The sequence below is a fragment of the Ranitomeya imitator genome, chromosome 3, assembly GCF_032444005.1.
Source record: "Ranitomeya imitator isolate aRanImi1 chromosome 3, aRanImi1.pri, whole genome shotgun sequence".
Taxonomy (NCBI): Eukaryota; Metazoa; Chordata; class Amphibia; order Anura; family Dendrobatidae; genus Ranitomeya; species Ranitomeya imitator.
Window position 1 is genome coordinate 352083332 of NC_091284.1, and position 27030 is coordinate 352110361.

The 27030-nt window shown below is 48.8% G+C and overlaps 1 protein-coding gene across 1 annotated transcript in view; it reads right to left on the reverse strand.

The window, feature by feature from the left end:
* Positions 1–20630, reverse strand: part of TMEM35B (transmembrane protein 35B) — an 82392-nt gene extending 61762 nt beyond the window's left edge. Inside the window, exon 1 of the mRNA XM_069756816.1 lies at positions 20459–20630. Coding sequence (XP_069612917.1) covers positions 20459–20566 — 108 coding nt within the window. The 5' untranslated portion in view covers positions 20567–20630. The remainder of the gene's footprint in view (positions 1–20458) is intronic.
* Positions 20631–27030: the final 6400 nt, after the last annotated feature.

Sequence of the window (27030 nt, forward strand, 5' to 3'; positions counted from 1 at the left end):
GGTATTAGGGTTAGGGTTGGCATTAGGGTTACGCTTGGGATTAGGGGTGTATTGGGATTAGGGTTAGGTTTGCGGTTAGGGTTGACATTAGGGTTGTTTTGGGGTTAGGGTTGTGATTATCGTTAGGGTTGTGATTAGGATTATGGATCGGGTTGGGATTAGGGTTGGAGTTAGAATGGGGGGGTTTCCACTGTTTAGGTACATCAGGGGGGTCTCCAAACACGACAGCCAATTCTGCGCTCAAAAAGTCAAATGGTGCTCCCTCCCTTCTGAGCTCTGCCGTTCTCACCACACATCTAGATAAGTTCCTTGGGGGGTCTAGTTTCCAAAATGGGGCACTTGTGGGGGGTTACTACTGTTCAGGTACATCAGGGGTTCTGCAAACGCAACATAACGCCCACAGACCATTCTATCAAAGTCTGCATTCCAAAACGCCGCTCCTTCCCTTCCGAGCTCTGCCGTGCACCCAAACAGTGGTTTACCCCCACATATGGGGCATCAGCGTACTCGGGATAAATTGGACAACAACTTTTGGGGTCCAATTTCTCCTGTTACCCTTGTGAAAATAAAAACTTGGGGGCTACAATATCTTTGTTGTGGAAAAAAAAAATATTTTTTATTTTCACGACTGCATTATAAACTTCTGTGAAGCACTTGGGCATTCTAAGTTCTCACCACACATCTAGATAAGTTCCTTGGGGGGTCTAGTTTCCAAAATGGGGTCACTTGTGGGGGGTTTCTACTGTTTAGGCACATCAGGGGCTCTCCAAACGCGACATGGCGTCCGATCTCAATTCCAGCTAATTCTACATTGAAAAAGTACAACGGCGCTCCTTCTCTTCCAAGCTCTGCGGGGCGCCCAAACAGTGGTTTACTCCCACATATAGGGTATTGACGTACTCAGGAGAAATTGCACAACAACTTTTGTGGTCTAATTTCTCCTGTTACCCTTGTGAAAATAAAAATTTGGGGGCAAAAAGATCATTTTTGTAGAAAAAAAATGTGATTTTTTATTTTCACGGCTCTACGTTATAAACTTCTGTGAAGCACCTGGGGGTTTAAAGTGCTCACCACACATCTAGATAAGTTCCTTAAAGGGACTGTCACCTGAATTTGGCAGGCTCTGTTAATGGTCAGATGAGCGGTGTTTTCTGTTCTTTCATGCACCCCTTCCTTTCCCACTGGAAATATTGTCTTGAATTTGATTAGGTTTCCTCCATAGTACACGCGTGCGCAATGCAATCTCGCCTTGCGCGTCGCAGTATGCTTTGCCCAACTGCGGGCAAAGCCGAAAAGCATTAATGCGCATGTGCCGGCGCACAGCGAAATACTTCCGGGACATAGTGCGCCGGCACATGTGCACTAATGCTTTTCGGCTTTGCCCGCAGATTGAACTGAGCACGCGTGTACTATGGAGGAAACCTAATCAAATTCAAGACAATATTGCGGCCAGCGGGAAAGGAAGGGGTGCATGAAAGAACAGAAAACACCGCCCATCTGACCATTAACAGAGCCCGCCAAATTCAAGTGACAGAGTCCCTTTAAGGTGTCTAGTTTCCAAAATGGTGTCACTTCACTGTGGGGGGGTTTCCACTGTTTAGGCACATCAGGGGCTCTCTAAACGTGACATGGCGTCCGATCTCAATTCCAGCCAATTCTGCATTGAAAAAGTCAAACGGCACTCCTTCTCTTCCAAGCTCTGCGGTGCGCCCAAACAGTGGTTTACCCCCACATATGTGGTATCGCCGTATTCAGGAGAAATTGCACAACAAAATTCATGGTTTAATTTCTGTTTTTACACTTGTGAAAATAAAAAAAAATTGTTCTGAAGTAAAATGTTTGCCAAAAAAAGTTAAATGTTCATTTTTTCCTTCCACATTGTTTCAGTTCCAGTGAAGCACGTAAAGGGTTAATAAGCTTCTTGAATGTGGTTTTGAGAACCTTGAGGGGTGCTGTTTTTAGAATGGTGTCACACTTGGTTATTTTCTACTAGCTATTGAACCCGTTCTACGCCCGGGTGGCATTTATATTGGTATATGGTCTCCATCCTGGTATGTGCTGCTCCATCCTGCGTCCCCATCCTGTCATGTGCTGCTCCATCCTGCGTCCCCATCCTGTCATGTGCTGCACCCATCCTGCGCCCCCATCCTGTCATGTGCTGCTCCATCCTGCATCCCCATCCTGACATGTGCTGCTCCATCCTGCGTCCCCATCCTGTCATGTGCTGCTCCATCCTGCGCCCCCATCCTGTCATGTGCTGCTCCCATCCTGCGCCCCCGTTCTGTCATGTGCTGCTCCCATCCTGCGCCCCCGTTCTGTCATGTGCTGCTCCCATCCTGCGCCCCCGTTCTGTCATGTGCTGCTGCCATCCTGCGCCCGTTCTGTCATGTGCTGCTGCCATCCTGCTCCCCTGTTCTGTCATGTGCTGCTCCCATCCTGCGCCCGTTCTGTCATGTGCTGCTGCCATCCTGCGCCCGTTCTGTCATGTGCTGCTGCCATCCTGCGCCCGTTCTGTCATGTGCTACTGCCATCCTGGGCCCGTTCTGTCATGTGCTGCTGCCATCCTGCGCCCGTTCTGTCATGTGCTGCTCCCATCCTGCGCCACCATTGTATTATATGCCCCCGTATGCTGCTGCCATATAAAAAAAAAAAAATAAAAAAAAAATACCATACTCACCTATCGTCCGGCTCCACTGCAGGTGTGTCTTCAAGAAAATGGCGCCGGAAAGCGCGGACTGCGCAGGCGCCGATTCCGGCAGAAGGAATCGGCGCCTGCGCAGTCCGCGCTTTCCGGCGCCATTTTCTTGAAGACACACCTGCAGTGGAGCCGGAGTGTGTCTTCAAGAAAATGGCGCCGGAAAGCGCGGACTGCGCAGTCGCTGATTCCGGCAGCAGGAATCGGCGCCTGCGCAGTCCGCGCTTTCCGGCGCCATTTTCTTGAAGACACACTCCGGCTCCTCTGCCTGTGACTGGTAAGTCAGAGGGCGGCGCCGGTGCGCATTAAGCGCGTCATCGCGCCCTCTGAACTGTCACAGCAGAGGAGGCGGGAGACGGAGCCGCATGCAGCGCTGGAACGGGGAAAGGTGAATATACTTACCCTCCTGGCGGTCCCTGACTCTCCGGTGGAGATCGCGGTATGCGTTCAGTGTTTACGCATACCGCGATCTCCTGGGAGCGTCACTCTGTGGGGGCCAGACTGCGCCGACGCTTGCGCAGTCTATAAAGGCTTCGGACAGAGTGACGCTCCCAGCGTTATATTATAGATCATATAGACCCCTCAAAATGACTTCAAACGTGATGTGGTGTTAGGGCTAGCGGAACGCACCGAGTAGAAATAGATATTTATTATAAATGGTGCGTTCGCAGCCCGGGGTCCACCGTGCAGGAAGAACCTGCTGCTAGTGAATGGTGGCACTGTTTGGCGGTATAGACTAGCTCTGTTACCTCACAGAGCAGCCGCGAGAGGAAAGCACTGTGCCCTGTTAGCCTCACAGGAGCACAAGCTTACTGCCTAGCTGATAGCAGTCTGTGGTTATTCAACATGCAATCTCCTCACCGGAGAAGCCGGTATTCTAGGGGCTTATTTCAGCCGGGTCCCTGAACACACTTATGCATAACCACACTGGCGCAAAGCACATATGACTTGATATTAGCGCATGGCCGTGCGGCCATGCGAGCCTTAAATAGTTACAGCACGTTTAGGACCTATCAAAGAAGGACCAATGGAGTGCTGCAGCACCTGAGCATGTGACCCTAGATCTCCAGTGAGAGATCTCGCCCTGGGCATGCTCAGAGTGCAAAGCAGGATTTAGTCCTAGCACCTACAAGGACCTTAGCTGCAGTATCTGATCATGTGACCCTCGATCTCCACTGAGAGATCTTACTCTGGGCATGCTCAGAATGTGAAAAGCAGGACTTAGCCCCAGAAGCGTCCGCTCGCCGCTGCCCAGCACTGACTTCAATGGCAGAAGCAGGAAACGCAGCAGTAACTCTTAGCACAGAGTCAGACTGAGCGAGACACTGGGATCGACGTCTCCGCTGAGCAGGCTCCATTGTGGCAGGAGAAGAATGGGAGACCGCAGCAGAGATGGCCCGAGATTCCCCCTGTGCAGAGGCAGGAACTCGACCCCTAACATTCCCCCCCTCCTAGGGCCCCCCCTCCTTGGGCCTCGCTACGTTCGAAGGCAGCAATAAGCTGAGGAGCCCGAATGTGCTCAGCAGGCTCCCAGGACCTATCCTCAGGACCGTAACCCCTCCAGTCCACCAAATAAATTTTTTTACCACGTACCACCTTGCACCCCAAAATAGCGTTCACCTCGAAATCGTCCGTAGACGAACCCGATGTCTCGGCAGATGACTCAGAAAACCGGGACATGTATACGGGCTTAAGGAGGGACACATGAAAGGTGTCGGTGATACCAAGGCGTGGAGGAAGGGCCAGACGGTAGACCACAGGATTAACCTGTTCGAGGACCTTGAAGGGACCCAAGTAGCGAGGTGCAAACTTAGTGGACTCTACACGCAGCCTGATGTTACGGGCGGAGAGCCACACTAAATCGCCAGGAGCAAAGGTCGGGGCAGGGCGCCGATGTGCATCGGCGGAGGACCTCATTCTCTCCATCGAGGCCCAAATGGCATCCTGAGTGCGGTCCCAAATGTCCCGTGCCTCCACTGCCCAGTCTGCCACCCTGGAGTCAGCAGAGGACACGGGCATATAGGCACAGGAACCCGCGGATGCTGGCCGTAATTAAGGAGGAAAGGAGTCTGACCGGTGGAGTCGGCTACAGCATTATTAAGGGCAAACTCTGCCCATGGTAATAAAGATGCCCAGTCATCCTGCCTGGCAGAAACAAAATGCCGTAGATAAGCGACCAGAGTCTGATTGGCCCTCTCTACCAACCCATTCGTCTCGGGATGATATGCGGAAGAGAGATTTAACTCAATGCTGAGAAAACGACAAAGCTCTCTCCAGAACCGAGACGCAAACTGGGGACCGCGGTCACTGACAATTTTGTCTGGCATGCCGTGTAGGCGGAAGATGTGTCTTATGAACAACGCTGCCAAGGCCCGTGCAGAAGGTAACCGTGGGAGCGGCACCAAATGCACCATTTTCGAGAAATGATCGGTAATTACCCAAATGACGGTACAGCCGCGAGACTTGGGCAAACCCACCACAAAGTCCATCCCGACCATCTCCCAGGGCCTGTCTGCCACCGGCAAGGAATAGAGTAACCCAGACGGCCGTTGTCGAGGAGACTTATTTTTGGCGCATGAGACACACGCCAGAACATAATCTCTGACATCTCGGAGCATATGCGGCCACCAGTACGTCCTCACCAGCAGCTTAGATGTCCTTTTTGTCCCAAAGTGTCCACCCACCCTGGAGGAATGAGCCCAAGAGAGAACCTCCGGTCGCAAATTTATGGGCACAAAAGTCTTGCCCGGAGGCACAGACTCAAGCGACACCGGAGCCACAGTTCTCAAGCTCTCAGAAGGAACATTAAGCCGAGGCTCTCCTTCCTCCTCCTCAGATGACACAACAGAGCGAGAAAGGGCATCAGCTCGAATGTTCTTCTCCCCAGCGAGATAATGGAGGGTGAAGTGGAATCGGGAGAAGAATAAGGACCATCTGGCCTGGCGAGAATTTAGCCGCTGGGCTGTTTGCAAATATAGCAAATTTTTGTGGTCTGTGAAAACTTGAAAGGGAAAACGAGCCCCCTCCAAGAGATGTCTCCACTCTGAGAAAGCCAATTTCATCGCTAGCAACTCCCTGTCCCCGATGGAATAATTCCTCTCCGCTGGTGTGAAGGTCTTGGAGAAGAAGAAGCACGGATGCTTCCGACCTTGAGCATCCTTTTGGAAAAGGACTGCTCCAGCACCAACGGAAGAGGCATCCACCTCCATTATAAATGGCTTATCGACATCGGGACGATGCAGGATGGGAGCGCTAGCAAAATGAGACTTAGTAGAAGAAAAGGCCCTGGAGACCTCTTCAGACCACACTTTGGGATTTGCTCCCTTCTTGGTGAGGGCTACCAAGGGAGCTACCAAAGTTGAGAAGTGGGGAATGAACTGGCGGTAATAATTAATGAACCCCATAAAGCGCTGCACCGCTTTAAGTGAATGGGGTTCTTGCCAGTCCATCACTGCCTGTAGTTTGGCAGGATCCATAGCCAATCCCTGGGCGGAGATGATATAGCCCAGGAAAGGTAAAGACTCCTGCTCAAACACACACTTCTCCAACTTTGCGTAAAGAGAGTTTGCCCGTAAGAGTTCGAAGACTCTGCCAACATCTCTCCGGTGGGAGTCAATATCTGGAGAGAAGATGAGAATATCATCCAGATAGACTACGACCGAGGTGGAAAGCATATCCCGGAAGATGTCATTGACAAAGTCTTGGAAAACGGCTGGGGCATTACAGAGCCCGAAGGGCATCACCAGATACTCATAGTGCCCATCTCTGGTGTTAAACGCCGTCTTCCATTCGTCCCCCTCACGGATGCGAATCAGGTTATAAGCTCCCCGCAGGTCTAATTTGGTAAATACCTTAGCTACCCGTAGCCTATCAAAAAGCTCAGAAATCAGGGGCAGCGGGTACTTATTTTTAACGGTGATGGCGTTAAGACCCCTGTAATCTATGCAAGGACGTAATTCTCCATTCTTCTTCTGTACGAAGAAGAACCCTGCCCCTGCTGGTGACACGGACTTCCTAATAAACCCTCTTGCCAAATTCTCCTGGATGTATTGGGACATAGCCTCCGTCTCTGGGAGAGAGAGGGGATAGACACGTCCCCGAGGAGGTTCTGCTCCAGGCAAGAGATCTATAGGACAGTCATAGGGACGGTGAGGCGGAAGGGTCTCCGCGGCCTTTTTGGAGTAGACGTCTGCATAGGACCAATAGTATTTGGGGAGAGTAGAGATATCTGCGGGTATCTCAGTGGTGGAAACCTGAACGCACTCTTTCACACATCTGCCCTTACAGGATTCACTCCAACCCAAAAACCTCCCAGAGGTCCACTCAATATGTGGGGAGTGGAAACGGAGCCAGGGTATTCCCAGCAGAATCTCATCCATTCCCTCGGGAAGGACAAGAAGGGAAATAATCTCCTGGTGGGATGGGAACATGACTAACGTGAAAGGGACAGTCTGATGTGTGATCTGTAACGGGAGTGTCGACCCATTCACCACTCTAACAGTTACTGGTTTGGCAAGCATAACCAGAGGTATTGCGTGGCGCAGAGCAAAAGCAGAAGACATAAAATTTCCCTCTGCTCCTGAATCCACACAAAGCTCTACTGTATGAGTGGATGTGCCTAACAGGATTGTCCCTTTAAAAGGACAATTTGGAGGAAAATGCCCCTGTGTCCAGTGAACCTCCTCCAATGGTCACTAGACGCGATCGTTTCCCGACCGCCGTGGACATCTATTAGCATAATGTCCAAGTTGCTGGCAATTTTTACACACCACAGGTACTCGAGCGGTCTGAGACCTAGGTCCCGCTCGAGAAACCTCCATGGCCTCATGGAAGTCAGACGCCATAACAGGAGATTCTAGAGGTTTGGCAAAGGTGGGAGCCAGCCGAAACCTCTGCCTACACTGGGTCCGCTCCAACCTCCGCTCGTTAAAACGGAGATCGATGCGGGTACATATAGTAATGAGCTCCTCCAGTGTGGCGGGAATCTCCCTAGTGGCCAAGGCGTCCTTAACATGATCTGCCAGTCCTTTCCAGAACACCGGAATAAGGACTTTATCCGGCCATTCCAGCTCAGAAGCTAGAGTCCGGAATTGGATGGCGAACTGGCTGACCATGGACGAACCCTGAGTAATTGCCAACAATTGGAGCGCGGTATCGTGGGTGACACGGGGTCCCAAAAAGACCTGCCTCAGAGCATCCAGGAAGATAGGAGCACTCTGCACCACACAATCATTACGTTCCCAAAGCGGCGTTGCCCACTCCAACGCCCTGCCCGACAAAAGAGACAAAATGAATCCCACTTTCGCCCGTTCCGTAGGAAAACGTGCAGCCAGCAGCTCGAGATGTATGGAGCACTGGCTCACGAATCCCCGACATAGCTTACTGTCACCAGCAAACTTGTCTGGAAGCAGGAGACGGGATAAAGTCGGAGCAGGGGTGGCAGTGGACAAACTGGCTGCAGCTACACCTGCAGCCTGAACAGCGACAGCAGTAACGTCCACAGCTGAGGTTGCACGCTCTAGAGCCGCCAACCTACCCTCCAGCTGCTGGATGTACCGCTGTAGACGCTGATCGTCCGCCATTTACTAGCCAGACCCTGGCGCTAGTATTATGTTAGGGCTAGCGGAACGCACCGAGTAGAAATAGATATTTATTATAAACTAGATTGTAGCCCGATTCGAACGCATCGGGTATTCTAGAATATGCATGTCCCCGTAGTATATGGACAATGATGATTCCAGAATTTGCGGCAGACTGTGCCCGTCGCTGATTGGTCGAGGCAACCTTTATGACATCATCGTCGCCATGGCAACCATTATGACATCTACGTCGATACTGTGCCCGTCGCTGAATCAGAAACGTGAGATGTCTACGTCCTTTATGACATCATCGTCGCTGTGCCCGTTGCTGATTGGTCGAGGCCGCCATGCCTCGACCAATCAGAGAGGCGGGATTTCCAGGACAGACAGACAGAAAGACAGACAGACGGAAAAACCCTTAGACAATTATATATATAGATGGTGCGTTCGCAGCCCGGGGTCCACCGTGTAGGAAGAACCTGCTGCTAGTGAATGGTGGCACTGTTTGGCGGTATAGACTAGCTCTGTTACCTCACAGAGCAGCCGCGAGAGGAAAGCACTGTGCCCTGTTAGCCTCACAGGAGCACAAGCTTACTGCCTAGCTGATAGCAGTCTGTGGTTATTCAACATGCAATCTCACCGGAGGTGCCGGTATTCTAGGGGCTTATTTCAGCCGGGTCCCTGAACACACTTATGCATAACCACACTGGCGCAAAGCACATATGACTTGATACTAGCGCATGGCCGTGCGGCCATGCGAGCCTTAAATAGTTACAGCACATTTAGGACCTATCAAAGAAGGACCAATGGAGTGCTGCAGCACCTGAGCATGTGACCCTAGATCTCCAGTGAGAGATCTCGCCCTGGGCATGCTCAGAGTGCAAAGCAGGATTTAGTCCTAGCACCTACAAGGACCTTAGCTGCAGTATCTGATCATGTGACCCTCGATCGCCACTGAGAGATCTTACTCTGGGCATGCTCAGAATGTGAAAAGCAGGACTTAGCCCCAGAAGCGTCCGCTCGCCGCTGCCCAGCACTGACTTCAATGGCAGAAGCAGGAAACGCAGCAGTAACTCTTAGCACAGAGTCAGACTGAGCGAGACGCTGGGATCGACGTCTCCGCTGAGCAGGCTCCATTGTGGCAGGAGAAGAATGGGAGACCGCAGCGGAGATGGCCTGAGATTCCCCCTGTGCAGAGGCAGGAACTCGACCCCTAACATGTGGTCCCTAAAAAAAAAAGTGTTGTAAAAATGAGAAATTGCTGGTCAACTTTTAACCCTTATAACTCCCTAACAAAAAAAATTGTGTTTCCAAATTTGTGCTGATGTAAAGTAGACATGATTTAAGTGCATAAAAATACAAAGTTTGAAAATTTGTAAATTTTAAAAATTTGCGCCATATTTCCATTTTTTTCATAAATAATCGCAAGTAATATCAAAGAAATGTTACCACTAACATGAAGTACAATATGTCACAAAAACAATCTCAGAATCACTGGGATCCGTTAAAGCGTTATAGAGTTATAACCTCATAAAGTGACAGTGGTCAGAATTGTAAAAATTGGCTCGGCCATTAACCCCTTCACCCCCGGAGCTTTTTCCGTTTTTCGCTCCCCTCCTTCCCAGAGCCATAACTTTTTTATTTTTCCGTCAATATGGCAATGTGAGGGTTTATTTTTTGCGGAACGAGATGTACTTTTGAACGACATCATTGGTTTTACCATGCCGTGTAACAGAAAACGGGAAAAAAATTCCAAGTGTGATGAAATTGCAAAAAAAGTGCAATATCACACTTGTTTTTTGTTTGGCTTTTTTGCTAGGTTCACCAAATGCTAAAACCGACGTGCCATTTTGCTAAGTGGTGAAAAAAAATTCCAACGTTTGCGAAAAAAAAAAAAAAATCGTGCGATTTTCTGATACCCGTAGCGTCTCCAATTTTCGTGATCTGGGGTCGGGTGAGGGCTTATTTTTTGCGTGCCGAGCTGACGTTTTTAATGATACCATTTTGGTGCAGATACGTTTTTTTGGCGTTTTGATTTTTTTTTCGCTACGCCATTTAGCGATCAGGTTAATCCTTTGTTTTTATTGATAGATCGGGCGATTCTGAACGCGGCGATACCAAATATGTGTATTTTGGATTTTTTTTTATTGTTTTATTTTGATTGGGGCGAAAGGGGGGTGATTTGAACTTTTATATATTTATTTTTTTAATATTTTTAAACACTTTTTTTTTGGGGGGGGGCATGCATCAATAGCCTCCATAGGAGGCTAGAAGCATGCACTACACGATCGGCTCTGCTACATAGAGGTGAAGTACAGATCACCTCTATGTAGCAGAAAGGCAGGTGTACTTTGAACGCCGACCACAGGGTGGCGATCAAAGCAATCGGCCATCAACAACCATAGAGGTCTCAAGGAGACCTCTGGTTGTTATGGCAATGCACACACATGATCGGGGGTCAGCGGTCCGAGCACATCCGGCCATGCTAGTTACAGTTAGGGCCAGAAATATTTGGACAGTGACACAATTTTCGCGAGTTGGGCTCTGCATGCCACCACATTGGATTTGAAATGAAACCTCTACAACAGAATTCAAGTGCAGATTGTAATGTTTAATTTGAAAGGTTGAACAAAAATATCTGATAGAAAATGTAGGAATTGTACACATTTCTTTACAAACACTCCACATTTTAGGAGGTCAAAAGTAATTGGACAAATAAAAATATTTTGTTTGGGTTATGTTTATTTTCAATATTTTGTTGCAAATCCTTTGGAGGCAATCACTGCCTTAAGTCTGGAACCCATGGACATCACCAAACGCTGGGTTTCCTCCTTCTTAATGCTTTGCCAGGCCTTTACAGCCGCAGCCTTCAGGTCTTGCTTGTTTGTGGGTCTTTCCGTCTTAAATCTGGATTTGAGCAAGTGAAATGCATGCTCAATTGGGTTTAGATCTGGAGATTGACTTGGCCATTGCAGAATGTTCCACTTTTTGGCACTCATGAACTCCTGGGTAGCTTTGGCTGTATGCTTGGGGTCATTGTCCATCTGTACTATGAAGCGCCGTCCAATCAACTTTGCAGCATTTGGCTGAATCTGGGCTGAAAGTATATCCCGGTACACTTCAGAATTCATCCGGCTACTCTTGTCTGCTCTTATGTCATCAATAAACACAAGTGACCCAGTGCCATTGAAAGCCATGCATGCCCATGCCATCACGTTGCCTCCACCATGTTTTACAGAGGATGTGGTGTGCCTTGGATCATGTGCCGTTCCCTTTCTTCTCCAAACTTTTTCTTCCCATCATTCTGGTACAGGTTGATCTTTGTCTCATCTGTCCATAGAATACTTTTCCAGAACTGAGCTGGCTTCTGAGGTGTTTTTCTGCAAATTTAACTCTGGCCTGTCTATTTTTGGTATTGATGAATGGTTTGCATCTAGATGTGAACCCTTTGTATTTACTGTCATGGAGTCTTCTCTTTACTGTTGACTTAGAGACAGATACACCTACTTCACTGAGAGTGTTCTGGACTTCAGTTGATGTTGTGAACGGGTTCTTCTTCACCAAATTAAGTATGCGGCGATCATCCACCACTGTTGTCATCCGTGGACGCCCAGGCCTTTTTGAGTTCCCAAGCTCACCAGTCAGAATGTACCCAACTGTTGATTTTGCTACTCCAAGCATGTCTGCTATCTCTCTGATGGATTTTTTCTTTTTTTTCAGCCTCAGGATGTTCTGCTTCACCTCAATTGAGAGTTCCTTTGACCGCATGTTGTCTGCTCACAGCAACAGCTTCCAAATGCAAAACCACACACCTGGAATCCACCCCTGACCTTTTAACTACTTCATTGATTACAGGTTAACGAGGGAGACGCCTTCAGAGTTAATTGCAGCCCTTAGAGTCCATTGTCCAATTACTTTTGGTCCCTTGAAAAAGAGGACGCTATGCATTACAGAGCTATGATTCCTAAACCCTTTCTCCGATTTGGATGTGGAAACTATCATATTGCAGCTGGGAGTGTGCACTTTCAGCCCATATTATATATATAATTGTATTTCTGAACATGTTTTTGTAAACAGCTAAAATAACAAAACTTGTGTCACTGTCCAAATATTTCTGGCCCTAACTGTAAATTCCGCTGTCATCGCTTGACGGTGGAATTTAACTAGTTAATGGGTGCGAGCGGATTGCGATTCCGCTCGCGCTCATTGCGCGCACATGTCAGCTGTACAAAACAGCTATCCCGTCCGAGGTCAGAAAGGGGTTAAAAACTTTTTTTTTTTTTACTTTTGGCATGCTTCAGTAGTCTCCATGGGAGACTAGAAGCTGCCACAACCAGATCCCTTCTATGTAGTAGAATTACTCACTTGCTATGAGCACTGACCATGGGGCAGCGCCCACAGCAAGCCAGCAGTGACAACCATAGAAGTCTCCAGGAGACCTCTGGTTGTCATCCCAAACGAACCGGTGACCCACGACCCGCCTGATGGCCGGAAGCGGAAGTTAAATGCCAGTCAGCAATTGATGGGTTAATAGTCGAGGGTGGATCACAATTGAACCCACGGCTATTCCAGGCACATGTCAGCTGTTCAAAACAGCTGACATGTGCAAGAAAATATGTGGGATCCGTGCCGGAGACCACATCAAAAGGGGGAGACACCGCATGCGCAGTACTAGTACAGTGCAAGTCGTGAAGGGGTTAATGTCTAATAGTTTTGGGTCTGACACCTATCTTCCGAAAAAGGGGCTCCTGATCCCCCATTCCAACTGATGCCAACCACTGATAAAGGATGTGGTTACATTTACTTCGCAGTTTGTTTTTTAACTCCCGCAAAGGTGAATGGAGAGAGCTAGCACATGTGCGACTACCTCTCCTTTTACTGCAGCCTACCAGTAGGCGGGATGGGGGGGAATCTGAGAATAGATACAGGCCACGCATCTATTAGATATTTATCACAAATGTCCAGCGTCGGACTGGAGCACCTTGGGCCCACCAGAGAAAATCATTCTTGGGGTCCACTATTTTTTTATCAAAAAGAGAAACTGGAGTGACAAAATCCACCAGAAAATGATAAGATCCAAAAAGTTTATTTATATAAATGATTACATATATGGCACTGTAAAAAAGTATATAATACCATAAAAACAGGACATCAGCTGTAATGAAGCAAAGACTCAGATGCAGCACCACGTGCAGACCGACCGGACACCAGTTTCTCTTTTTGTTAAAAATCCTGTGGGGAGTGGTTCCATGGCTAATGCCTATGGTGGCTGGGATAGGTAGGCCTGCAGTCACCGGTATTTATATAAAGATATACTGTCCTAAGGTATTTTGTTTTTTGGGGTCCACTATGTAGCTACATAGAAATAAATACAAGACCACCAATTGTGTGGTAAAACATTCTAATATCAGGGTATAATATAAGGTAGTACACGTCTTAATTATGTAGCAGGGGTTGGGGTAGCCCCCGTCATAGAATATAATGTATATGGGGGCGTGGAGAAGCGTGAATATCCATTTCTCTTTAGCAACAAGGACAGGCATGGCTTCTTGTCACCCATTGCTGCTCCACTGGCACAGGGCGGGCCCCCTTGACTCAGGGGCCTCATATCAATGGCTGCTGGCCTGTATGCCAGCAGGCAGGGCCGGACTGGCCATTGGGCAATTCTGGCAAATGCCAGAAGGGCCTGTCTGGTTGTGGGCTGCCTTGTCTGCTACATTGTTAACAGAATCGATGTTCTCAGGACACCCATACTGTTAACAGTTGTGACAAAGCACAAGGTCACTGACTCCGTCACTTACCCCATATTGGTCTTGTAGTAAATCTTTCTTTCCTCCATCCAGGATAATATTAGTAATATATTCCATCTGGTTCTAGGGAACGGGGACAACATGAGCCTGTTTGGTTTCAAATGCCAGGGCTGAATTTCAGCCCCAGTCCGTACCTGCCAGCAGGTGTCAGTGCCTGGGCCCAACGGAGAATCCTCCGGTTCTCCGGTGGGCCAGTACGACCCTGCAAATGTCTATGTTTAGACTATCCCTTTAAAAGAAAAAAAAAAAAGTACCTGTACTTTCACACAAAAGCTCTGCAATTATTGTTATGAAACAACCCTTTAATAATAAATGCACATCAGTTTGATGGCTCAGCATGGTGGATCAGTGGTTGCAGTATTGGGATCCTGGATTCAAATCCCACCAAGTATATCTGCAAGGAGTTTGCATGCTTTCCACGTGTTTTTGTGGGTTTCCTTCCACCACAAAAACATATTGTGAGCTGTGAAAGAATGGCTCTGCAGTAGACGCTGGTTGACCCGGGACTAGGTTCGTTGTTTCCAACAACGTGTGACTTATTAAAAGAAATTCCTAAACCGTCAGGGTGACAAAGTAAAACAGCTTCTTCTGGCTAAACAAAAGGTATCACAGAACAAAGTAGAAAATAAGTCTAAATAACACAAAGGCTCAGCCGTTTAAATGTGAGTCTTTTCCTCTCAGACTCCAGCAGGGTCTGAGCAGCGCATGCAAGGCTTCCTCACCTTGCAAAATACACAGACACAGTGAGACAGCCCCAGCTGCCTTAAATCAGACCTCCCAAGACCTGGACTGAAAGTGAGCAGCCGATCCCACCCAACACTTACAGCTGCTCGTATAACCCAGACCCATAATCCGGGCTCATTAAAACAACTCTCAGCAGTATGTGCTGGCGCCTGCTTCTCCGGGTCCTACATCACCTAGGCTTGGCACCTGAGGACACACACCTCCCCATCCACGACCTGTCCAGATGCCACTTTACATACCTCCCCCCTCTACCCAAAGCCAGGTGGCTTGGCACCTTCTGCCAACATACAATGGATTCTTGATAGGGTATCTGCATTCTCATGTTGTTTCCCAGACCTATGCTCCACCTGAAAACTAAAGCCTTGAAGGGCTAGGAACCACCCAGTTACTCGGGCATTGTTTCCCCTTCTCTCGCATCCACCTTAGCGAGGCATGGTCTGACACTAATTTGAACCTTCTACCTATTCAGGTAATACCTCAGAGTGACCAACGCCCACACATTATTTTTCCACTATGGAGTAGTTCTCACATCACATGGACAGCTTCCAACTGAAGTATATTACAGGGTGTTCCTCTCGGTTAATCTCCTGGGACAAAACTGCTCCCAGCCCGACATCCGATACATCCGTCTGAAACACAAACTCTTTGGAAAAGTTGGGCGCCACCAAAACTGGCTGTTTTACAAAGGACCAGTTTCAGTTCCTGAGAGGCCGCCTCAGCTTCCAGGGACCACTTAGCCATAGCCGACGTCTTCCCTTTCAGAAGATCAGGGAAACGTTAGGGACAATTCTTTGATAGTAGCCCGAAATATCTAGAAATGCCCTGACCTGCTTTTTTGAGAAGGGCTGTGGCCATCTTTGGATCGCTTCCACCTTATTTGAGGTTCAACCAAGAAATATTTTAGCCTAATGAAAGGCACGTCCAATTATACTACTCCTACAAACACAACGGAAGTAAATGCCATAATAAAGGATTAAAAATGTCTTTTTATTAAACATCTACGTACAATACAAGAAATACAATACAAAACAGCTGCTAACACAGTGCATTGCACTCCAGACAATAGATAGTACCAATTCAGAATTTGTATGCAATCATAAAAGTTATTCAGCCCTATCAAATTATCGGAAACATGTAGAACATTAATACAACCTAGTGCATAGCTCCGAGGCTAGGTGAAATAATAATAGATAATTCACATTAATTAGTAAGGTAGTTCACCCAAGCCAAGAAACAAAGATACAAGGCTGCCCTGAATCTATAAAGGGCAATAATACTGCACAATACTGAATGATAATTAAGTTAGTGACATGCTGTCACATATAAATGCTCAAAAAATCTGTAATACTCAGTATAGAATCTATACCACACGTTAGTAGCATAATGCCCTACAAATAGTGCTTTAAGCTGTATAATACAGACATAAATAAGCTATATACATAATTGTCTAAGGGTCACTTCCGTCTGTCTGTCTGTCCTGTCACGGTTATTCATTCGCTGATTGGTCTCGGCAGCTGCCTGTCATGGCTGCCGCGACCAATCAGCGACGGCCACAGTCCGATTAGTCCTCCCCTACTCCCCTGCACTCACTGCCCGGCGCCCGCTCCGTAATCCCCTCCACTCACCGATCACACAGGGTTAATGGCAGCGGTAACGGACCGCGGTGTAACGCACTCAGTTACCGCTATTAACCCTGTGTGTCCCCAACTATTTACTATTGATGCTGCCTAAGCGGCATCAATAGTAAAAATATGTCATGTTAAAAATAATTTTAAAAAACCTGCTATACTCACCCTCCGCCGCCTTTCCCGTTCCTCGCGATGCTCCCCGGACCGCTCCATTGCAAGCGGCAGCTTCCGGTCCTGTCCCAGGGCTGGTGTGCGACAAGGACCTGCCGTGACGTCACGGTCATGTGACCACGACGTCATCATAGGTCCTGCTCACACCAGCCCTGGAACCGCAAGCTGCCGCTTGCAATGGAGCGATCCCTGGAGCGTGGCGAGGAGCGAGAAAAGCGGCGGATGGTAAGTATAGCAGGACTTCAACGGGCTATAGGTGAGTATATGTTTATTTTTTTCTCTATACTACATGGCTCTGTGCTGGGCAATATACTACGTGGCTGGGCAATATATTACGTGGCTGGGCAATATACTACGTGGACATGCATATTCTAGAATACCCGATGCGTTAGAATTGGGCCACCATCTAGTGCAGAAATAAAGTGCCAAGTGACAAGAATGTAACAATAAACCGATACCAGCAGTTAGTGTAATTCATGAAATTGAGATAAAGTGCTAAGTGACAAGGATATAGCAAACTAGATGGTGGCCCGATTCTAACGTATCGGGTATTCTAGAATATGTATTTATGTACCGTATATACTAGAGTATAAGCCGACCCGAGTATAAGCCGACCCACCTAATTTTGCCACAAATAACTGGGAAAACTTAATGACTCGAGTATAAGCCTAGGGTGGAAAATGCAGCAGCTACTGGTAAATTTCAAAAGATAAAAATAGATACCAATAAAAGTAAAATTAATTGAGACATCGGTAGGTTAAGTGTTTTTGAATATCCATATTGAATCAGGAGCCCCATATAATGCTCCATACAGTTTATAATGGGCTCCATAATAAAATATGCCCCATATAATGCTGCACAAATGTTGATTATGACCCCATAAGATGCTCCATACAGACACTTGCCCCGTATAATGCTCCACAAATGTGGATTATGGCCCCATAAGATGCCCCATACAGACATTTGCCCCCATATAATGCTGCACATGGCCACATAAGATGCTCCATACAGATATTTGCCCCGTATAATGCTCCACAAATGTGGATTATGGCCCCATAAGATGCCCCATACAGACATTTGCCCCCATATAATGCTGCACATGGCCACATAAGATGCTCCATACAGATATTTGCCCCGTATAATGCTCCACAAATGTGGATTATGGCCCCATAAGATGCCCCATACAGATATTTGCCCCATATAATGCTGCACATGGCCCCATAAGATGCCCCATACAGATATTTGCCCCCATATCATGCTGCACATGGCCACATAAGATGCTCCATACAGATATTTGCCCCATATGCTGTTGCTGCGATTAAAAAAATAAAAAAATTACATACTCACCTCTCAGGCCCCCAGCACTTGCTATACTCACCTTTCCCGTTCCACCGCTGACCGCCGCTGTGTCTTCCCATCCTCTGCGCCAACGTTCAGGAAGAGGGCGGCGCGCACTAATCACGTCACCGCGCCCTCTGACCTGAGCGTCACTGCGGAAGACACAGCGGCGCCGACGGTGGAACGAGGAGCAGGTGAGTATCGCGTACTGCCCCCGTCATACTTACCTGCTCCTGGCGCCGTCGCTGCACGTCTGTTCCCCGGCGCCGCATTTTCTTCCTGTAGTGAGCGATCACAGTTACCGCTCATTACAGTAATGAATATGCGGCTCCATCTCTATGGGGGGGTGGAGCCACATATTTATTACTGTAATGAGCGGTACCATGTGACCGCTCACTACAGGAAGAAGCTGCAGCGCTGGAAGAAGCAGGGACGTGCAGGGACCGCGCCAGGAGTAGGTGAGTATAACTAGACAGCCCCCGCTCCCCCTCCCCTGCCGACCCCTGGGTATGACTCGAGTATAAGCCGAGGGGGTAACTTTCAGCCCAAAAAAGTGGGCTGAAAATCTCGGCTTATACTCGAGTATATACGGTATGTATATAGCAGCCACATAGTATATAGCACAGGCCACATAGTATAAAGGAGCTATGTAGTATATAGCAGACAAATACTACGTGGCCTGTGCTATATACTATGTGGCGGCTATAAACATACATACTGTAGAATACCTGATGCGTTAATACAGGCCACGCAATATATAACAGTGGCCACGCAGTATATAACACAGCCACATACTATATAACACAGCCCACGTAGTATAGCAGCCACGCAGTATATAACACAGGCGACATAGTATATAACACAGCCCACGCAGTATATAACACTGACCACGTAATATATAGCACAGCCCACGCAGTATATAGCAGCCACGTAGTATAAACCACTGCCCACGCAGTATATAACAGTGGCCTCGTAATATATAGCACAGCCCACGCAGTATATCACACAGCCCACATAGTATATAACACTGCCTATGTAGTATATAGCAGCCACGCGGTATCTAACACAGCCCACGTAGTATACAGCAGTGTGGGCACCACATCCCTGTTAAAAAAAATAATTAAAATAAAAAATAGTAATATACTCACCCCTCGGATCCACCGAAGCTCCGGCAATATGCGCACAGTTGCTAGTGCTGGGAGAGCTAGTGCTGGGAGAGCTAGTGCTGGGAGAGCTAGTGCTGGGAGAGCTAGTGCTGGGAGAGCTAGTGCTGGGCGAGCTAGTGCTGGGAGAGCTAGTGCTGGGAGAGCTAGTGCTGGGAGAGCTAGTGCTGGGAGAGCTAGTGCTGGGAGAGCTAGTGCTGGGAGAGCTAGTGCTGGGAGAGCTAGTGCTGGGCAGTGTAGTGCTGGGAGAGCTAGTGCTGGGAGAGCTAGTGCTGGGCAGTGTAGTGCTGGGAGAGCTAGTGCTGGGAGAGCTAGTGCTGGGAGAGCTAGTGCTGGGAGAGCTAGTGCTGGGAGAGCTAGTGCTGGGAGAGCTAGTGCTGGGAGAGCTAGTGCTGGGAGAGCTAGTGCTGGGAGAGCTAGTGCTGGGAGAGCTAGTGCTGGGAGAGCTAGTGCTGGGAGAGCTAGTGCTGGGAGAGCTAGTGCTGGGAGAGCTAGTGCTGGGCAGTGTAGTGCTGGGCAGTGTAGTGCTGGGCAGTGTAGTGCTGGGCAGTTCTGGGCTGTGTAGTGCTGGGCTGTGTAGTGCTGGGCTGTGTAGTGCTGGGCTGTGTAGTGCTGGGCTGTGTAGTGCTGGGCTGTGTAGTGCTGGGCTGTGTAGTGCTGGGCTGTGTAGTGCTGGGCTGTGTAGTGCTGGGCTGTGTAGTGCTGGGCTGTGTAGTGCTGGGCTGTGTAGTGCTGGGCTGTGTAGTGCTAGGCAGTGCTGGGCTGCGTAGTGCTGGGCTGCGTAGTGCTGGGCAGCGTAGTGCTGGGCAGCGTAGTGCTGGGCAGCGTAGTGCTGGGCTGTGCAGTGCTGGGCAGTGTAGTGCTGGGCTGTGCAGTGTAGTGCTGGGCAGTGCAGTGCAGTGCTGGGCTGTGCAGTGCTGGGCAGTGTAGTGCTGGGCAGTGTAGTGCTGGGCAGTGCAGTGCAGTGCTGGGCTGTGCAGTGCTGGGCAGTGTAGTGCTGGGCTGTGCAGTGCAGTGCTGGGCTGTGCAGTGCTGGGCAGTGTAGTGCTGGGCAGTGTAGTGCTGGGCAGTGCAGTGCAGGGCTGGGCTGTGCAGTGCAGTGCTGGGCTAGGTAGTTCTGGGCTATTGCACCCCAAGGTAAAGTCCCACCCGCTCACGCCCTGCCTGACTCTCCAGCCAGGATCAGGCGCCCGTTCTTGCCACACACACACTGGCTCCCTCTCCGATGTTCAGCAGGTGCCAACACTTGAGGCTACTGCTGTACTGGCCGTGTAGGTGCAGGAGGGGCACGCGCTGCATGCCCTGGGCATAGCTCAGGACTGGCACTTACCATGTGCTGGTACACCTCAGCTGACACTTGATCTGTTAGTTTAACTACTCCGGCAATGGCAAAGAAGAGCCCCAACAGGACCCTAATGGCAGTGAAAACAATGGCCATGGCTGCTGCTGCGTCCTGGCCTCCGCCTGATCAGGGGAGCGATGCACCGGAGGAGGCGTTGTCCGAGCCCTGGCGCCTCTCCCACCCGAGCCTCCCCGCTCTCCATTGGCGGGACGTTGGTTGCACTCTCCACCCTTGTGTCTTCGGGGTGGGAATGAGATACGCGCCCACTCCGCCGTGTCTGCAGGCGGGGGCGGCTGAGCAGACTCAGGGCCTGTAGTGACTGTATACACTGTACAGTATGCGGTTACCTCACCGACATCTTTGCTGGGGGATACATAAACCACAAGGCTATTAAAAATGGCGCGAATTTCCTATCACGCCAGTTGTAGAGATGCGCTAGACACGCACATTGCTCCGGGTTCTGACTGAACTTCAGCGAGAGATTTGGGCCGTACTTACCTCAGAGCACGCTGCTTCCCTTGCCACCAAGGCGTGCCTGGCATATTGTGCCCAAGCAGTTTTCTTGGGTTTGCCGGATTTTATTCTCGTCTGCCTCATCGGTTCATTTGTCTAGAACCGGCTTTGTTCACACATTGGTCGTTTTGCTGCTTTTATTCTGCGGTCAAATCTGATCTCGTCACTGGCAGCAGACGGGCGGGTACAAACTGAGTGGGCCACTAACCAAGTAACCCTGATTACATTTATGGTGGAGCACCCAATAGTGGATGAACCTCAGGAGATGATCACGCTGTTACTAAAAAAAAATCTATACAAAGACGAACATTGATAATACCGCCACATGGTGACATAGTGGTAGATACCAGTCCTGCCAAATTATGTAAGACACTAGATGGTGGCCAATTCTAACACATCGGGTATTCTAGAATATGCATGCCCACGTCGTATATTGCCCAGCCACGTAGTATATTGCACAGCCCACGTAGTATATTGCCCAGCCACGTAGTATATTGCCCAGTCACGTAGTATATTGCCCAGCCACGTAGTATATTGCCCAGCCACGTAGTATATTGCACAGCCCACGTAGTATATTGCCCAGCCACGTAGTATATTGCCCAGCCATGTAGTATATTGCACAGCCCACGTCGTATATTGCCCAGCCACGTAGTATATTGCACAGCCCACGTAGTATATTGCCCAGTCACGTAGTATATTGCCCAGTCACGTAGTATATTGCCCAGCCACGTAGTATATTGCCCAGCCACGTAGTATATTGCACAGCCCACGTAGTATATTGCCCAGCCACGTAGTATATTGCCCAGCCACGTAGTATATTGCCCAGTCACGTAGTATATTGCCCAGGCACGTAGTATATTTCCCAGTCACGTAGTATATTGCCCAGGCACGTAGTATATTGCCCAGCCACGTAGTATATTGCCCAGCCACGCAGTATATTGCCCAGTCACATAGTATATTGCCCAGCCACGTAGTATATTGCCCAGCCACGTAGTATATTGCCCAGCCACGTAGTATATTGCCCAGTCACGTAGTATATTGCCCAGTCACGTAGTATATTGCCCAGCCACGTAGTATATTGCCCAGCCACGTAGTATATTGCCCAGTCACGTAGTATATTGCCCAGTCACGTAGTATATTGCCCAGCCACGTAGTATATTGCCCAGTCACGTAGTATATTGCCCAGGCACGTAGTATATTGCCCAGCCACGTAGTATATTGCCCAGCCACGTAGTATATTGCCCAGGCACGTAGTATATTGCCCAGCCACGCAGTATATTGCCCAGCCACGTAGTATATTGCCCAGTCACGTAGTATATTGCCCAGTCACGTAGTATATTGCCCAGCCACGTAGTATATTGCCCAGTCACGTAGTATATTGCCCAGCCACGTAGTATATTGCCCAGCCACGTAGTATATTGCACAGCCCACGTAGTATATTGCCCAGCCACGTAGTATATTGCCCAGCCACGTAGTATATTGCCCAGTGACGTATATTGCCCAGGCACGTAGTATATTGCCCAGCCACGTAGTATATTGCCCAGTGACGTATATTGCCCAGGCACGTAGTATATTGCCCAGCCACGTAGTATATTGCCCAGTCACGTAGTATATTGCCCAGCCACGTAGTATAATGCCCAGTCACGTAGTATATTGCCCAGGCACGTAGTATATTGCCCAGTGATGTAGTATATTGCCCAGCTACATAGTATATTGCCCAGCCACGTGTGCCACAGGTTAAAAAATAAACATATACTCACCTTCCGAGGGCCCCTTGTAGTTCGGTCACATGACCGTGATGTCATGGCAGGTCCTTCTCGCGCAGGACCTATGATGACGGTGCGGTCACATGACCGCGACATCATCACAGGCCCTGCGCGAGAAGGACCTGCCATGATGTCACGGTCATGCGACCGCGATGTCATCACAGGCCCTGCGCGAGAAGGACCTGCCATGACATCGCTGTCACATGACCGTGACGTCATAGCAGGTCCTTCTCGCGCAGGCGTGCAGGGCCTGTGATGACGTCGCGGTCACATGACCGTGACATCATGGCAGGTCCTTCTCCCATACAATCCTTGGCACCGGAACCTGCCGGAGGGTCACGAAAGGTGAGTATATAATGATTTTTTTAATCATCTTTAACATTAGATGTTTTTACTATTGAAGCTGCATAGGCAGCATCAATAGTAAAAACTTGGTCACACAGGGTTAATAGCGGTGGTAACGGAGTGAGTTACCCACGGCATAACGCAGTCCGTTACCACTGGCATTAACCCTGTGTGAGCGGGGAGTATGGAGCGGGCGTCGGGCGCTGACTGCAGGGGAGGGACTAATCGGACTGTGGACGTTGCTGATTGGTCGCGGCAGCCATGACAGGCAGCTGGCGAGACCAATCAACGACTTGGGTTCCATGACAGAGGCCGCGACCAATGAATATCCGTGACAGACAGAAGGACAGAAAGACGGAAGTGACCCTTAGACAATTATATAGTAGATAGTGACTAATGCTGGTTTCACACAAGCGTTCCTCAGGGCTGTGGACGAAAGCCTTCTTCCTCCGTTAAGCTCCGCCCACTGCGCACCTCTTCCTTCAGCTCCACCTACGTTCTGCGTACCCTTCCCTCTCTGCAGACAGTTTTCAATTAAACATGTTTTTCTGAATAAAGACATTGGATATCACAGGAGCCGTGAGTGCCACTATTTTTTATTCTCATATACATGTTGTCATTTATATAATATTTTTTTAAAAATTACATAAAACTTTTTGATAGCTTTTTATTCCAATTTTTGTGTATCAATATGATGGAAAAAAACATTTTTAGCATATTTTTATTATTTTTAACAGCATAATTAGTGTGCTAGTTTTAGACTGTGGCCCACTATCAGTATTTGGCAAGTATTCTTCCTCTGTATTTGTAAGCCAAAACCAGGAGTGGGTAAAAATTCAGAATTGATGTATGTGTTTCTATTGAGCCGGAGTCACAGTACCGTAGAATATGGCCTATGTGAGAAAACGTTCCAGTGTTAATTTATGGGGCAGCTCACATCTGCGTTTATTTTCTCAGCCGTATTCGGCGTGCGTGTAAAATCGCCAATGCAAGTCTATGGGTGCGACAGAAAAAAAGCTCGCACAGCACTCGGACCATGCGTGTGCTGTCCGATTTTTACGCAGCGGTGTCCCACGAAAAGCCGGCAATTCATGTTCCGCATACAGTAAAATCAGAGTGACAGGTTGGAATAGAATATACACTGCTCAAAAAAATAAAGGGAACACTAAAATCCCACATCCTAGATATCACTGAATTAAATATTCCAATTGCAAATCTTTATTCATTACATAGTGGAATGTGTTGAGAACAAGAAAACATAAAAATGATCAATGTAAATCAAAATTAATAGCCCACGGAGGTCTGGATTTGGAATGATACTCAAAATCAAAGTGAAAAATCAAATTACAGGCTGATCCAACTTCAGTGGAAATGCCTCAAGACAAGGAAATAATGTTCTATTGTGTGTGTGCGGCCTCTACGTGCCTGTATGACCTCCCTACAACGCCTGGGCATGCTCCTGATGAGGCAGCAGATGGTCTCCTGAGGGATCTCCTCCCAGACCTGGACTAAAGCATCCGCCAACTCCTGGACAGTCTGTGGTGCAACGTGATGTTGATGGATGATGCGAGGCATGATGTCTCAGATGTGTTCAGTTGGATTCAGGTCTGGGGAAGGGGCGGGTCAGTCCATAGCTTCAATGCCTTCATCTTGCAGGAACTGCTAACACAGCATTGTCCTGCATTAGGAGGAACCCAGGGCCAACCGCACCAGCATATGGTCTCACAAGGGGTCTGAGGATCTTATCTCGGTACCTAATGGCAGTCAGGCTACCTCTGGCGAGCACATGGAGGGCTGTGCGGCCTTTCAAAGAAATGCCACCCCACAGCATTACTGACCCACTGCCAAACCGGTCATGCTTAAGGATGTTGCAAGCAGCAGATCGCTCTCCATAGCGTCTCCAGACCCTGTCATGTCTGTCACATGTGCTCAGTGTGAACCTGCTTTCATCTGTGAAGAGCACAGGGCGCCAGTGGTGAATTTGCCAATCCTGGTGTTCTGTGGAAAATGCAAAGCGTCCTGCACGGTGTTGGGCTGTGAGCACAACCCCCATCTGTGGACGACGGGCCCTCAGACCATCCTCATGGAGTCGGTTTCTAACTGTTTGTGCAGACACATGCACATTTGTGGCCTGCTCGAGGTCATTTTAGCTCTGGCAGTGGTCCTCCTGTGCCTCCTTGCACAAAGGCTGAGGTAGCGGTCCTGCTGCTGGGTTGTTGCCCTCCTACGGCCCCCTCCACATCTCCTGGTGTACTGGCCTGTCTCCTGGTAGCGCCTCCAGCTTCTGGACACTACGCTGGCAGACACAGCAAACCTTCTTGCAACACTTCGCAAAGCTATTTCTGTGTATGTAGCTCAGAGTATAAGTTAACACCACATACAGAGGACACGTGGTCTGTAGGAAGCATATATTAAACGTCTCTTAGGAGGGTGGGGGGGCTTTTTGTCACGTGGGGGTTGCCACCTCCTGCCTTCACATCATTCTCCATGGATATGAGACAAGTCACAAGGAACAACAGCTGTTAGCCATGCCATGATCCTCCTCCATGCCATGATGATTTCAGACTTCACACAGACAGACGGTTTTACCATTCAGGACCTTGGGAAAGATGAGTAACAAGACAAGCGCTGATATTTACACATGGACAATCTGTTCGTAACTATTTCATCTACTTTTATGTTATTGCTGCAATGTGGTTTTCCTATGGACAATTCAATGAACCACTATACTTTTTATGAGAATACCATTTTTTCTTTAAGAGTAAGCACCTGGTGAATAGTCCTGATTAAATAAATGTGCGAAATAACCATTTTTAACAGTGTGTACGAGGTGTACGGAGCGGAGTCGCGTGTGTACGAGGTGTACGGAGCGGAGTTGCGTGTGTACAAGGTGTACGGAGCGGAGTCGCGTGTGTACGAGGTGTACGGAGCGGAGTCGCGTGTGTACGAGGTGTACGGAGCGGAGTCGCGTGTGTACGAGGTGTACGGAGCGGAGTCGCGTGTGTACGAGGTGTACGGAGCAGAGTCGCGTGTGTACGGAGCGGAGTCGCGTGTTTACGAGGTGTACGGAGCAGAGTCGCGTGTGTACGAGGTGTACGGAGCAGAGTCGCGTGTGTACGAGGTGTACGGAGCAGATATTGCTCCTCGCTCTGACACTGACTGGCACAAGAGACACGGAGAGGTCTTTATCAGTGGCGTATCACAGCTGCAGCGACATGAGCAGTCAGCGGCGCAGCGGGATGACACCATTCAACGCCGTGGGAGTGGAAGCTGCCGGCTGCTGCGAGGGTGCGCGTTGAAAGGTGTGTGTGTGTAGTGATGGAGCAGGCAATGATGGGGGTGGGGGTAACCATGTGTGGCCATTATACTGTACCCAGCATCATGTGGGGCCATTATACTGTACAAAGCATCATGTGGGCCATTATACTGTATGAACCATCACGTGGGGCAAGTATACTGTACGCAGCATCATGTGGGGTCATTATACAGTATGGAGCATAATGTGGCCATTATACAGTATGGAGCATTATGTGCTCCATCATGTGGAGCCATTATACAGTAAGGAGCATCATGTGTGGCCATTATACAGTATGGAGCATCATGTGTGGCCATTATACAGTATGCAGCATCATGTGTGGCCATTATACAGTACAAAGCATCATGTGGGGCTATTATACAGTATGGAGCATAATGTGGCCATTATACAGTATGGAGATTCATGTGTGGACATTATACAGTATGGAGCATCACGTGGGGCCAGTACATTGTACGCAGCATCATTTGGGGCCATTATACAGTATGGAGCATCATGTGTGGCCATTATACAGTATGCAGCATCATGTGAGCCCTTTATACTGTATGGAGCATCACGTGGGGCCAGTACACTGTACGCCGCATCATTTGGGGCTATTATACAGTATGGAGCATCATGTGTGG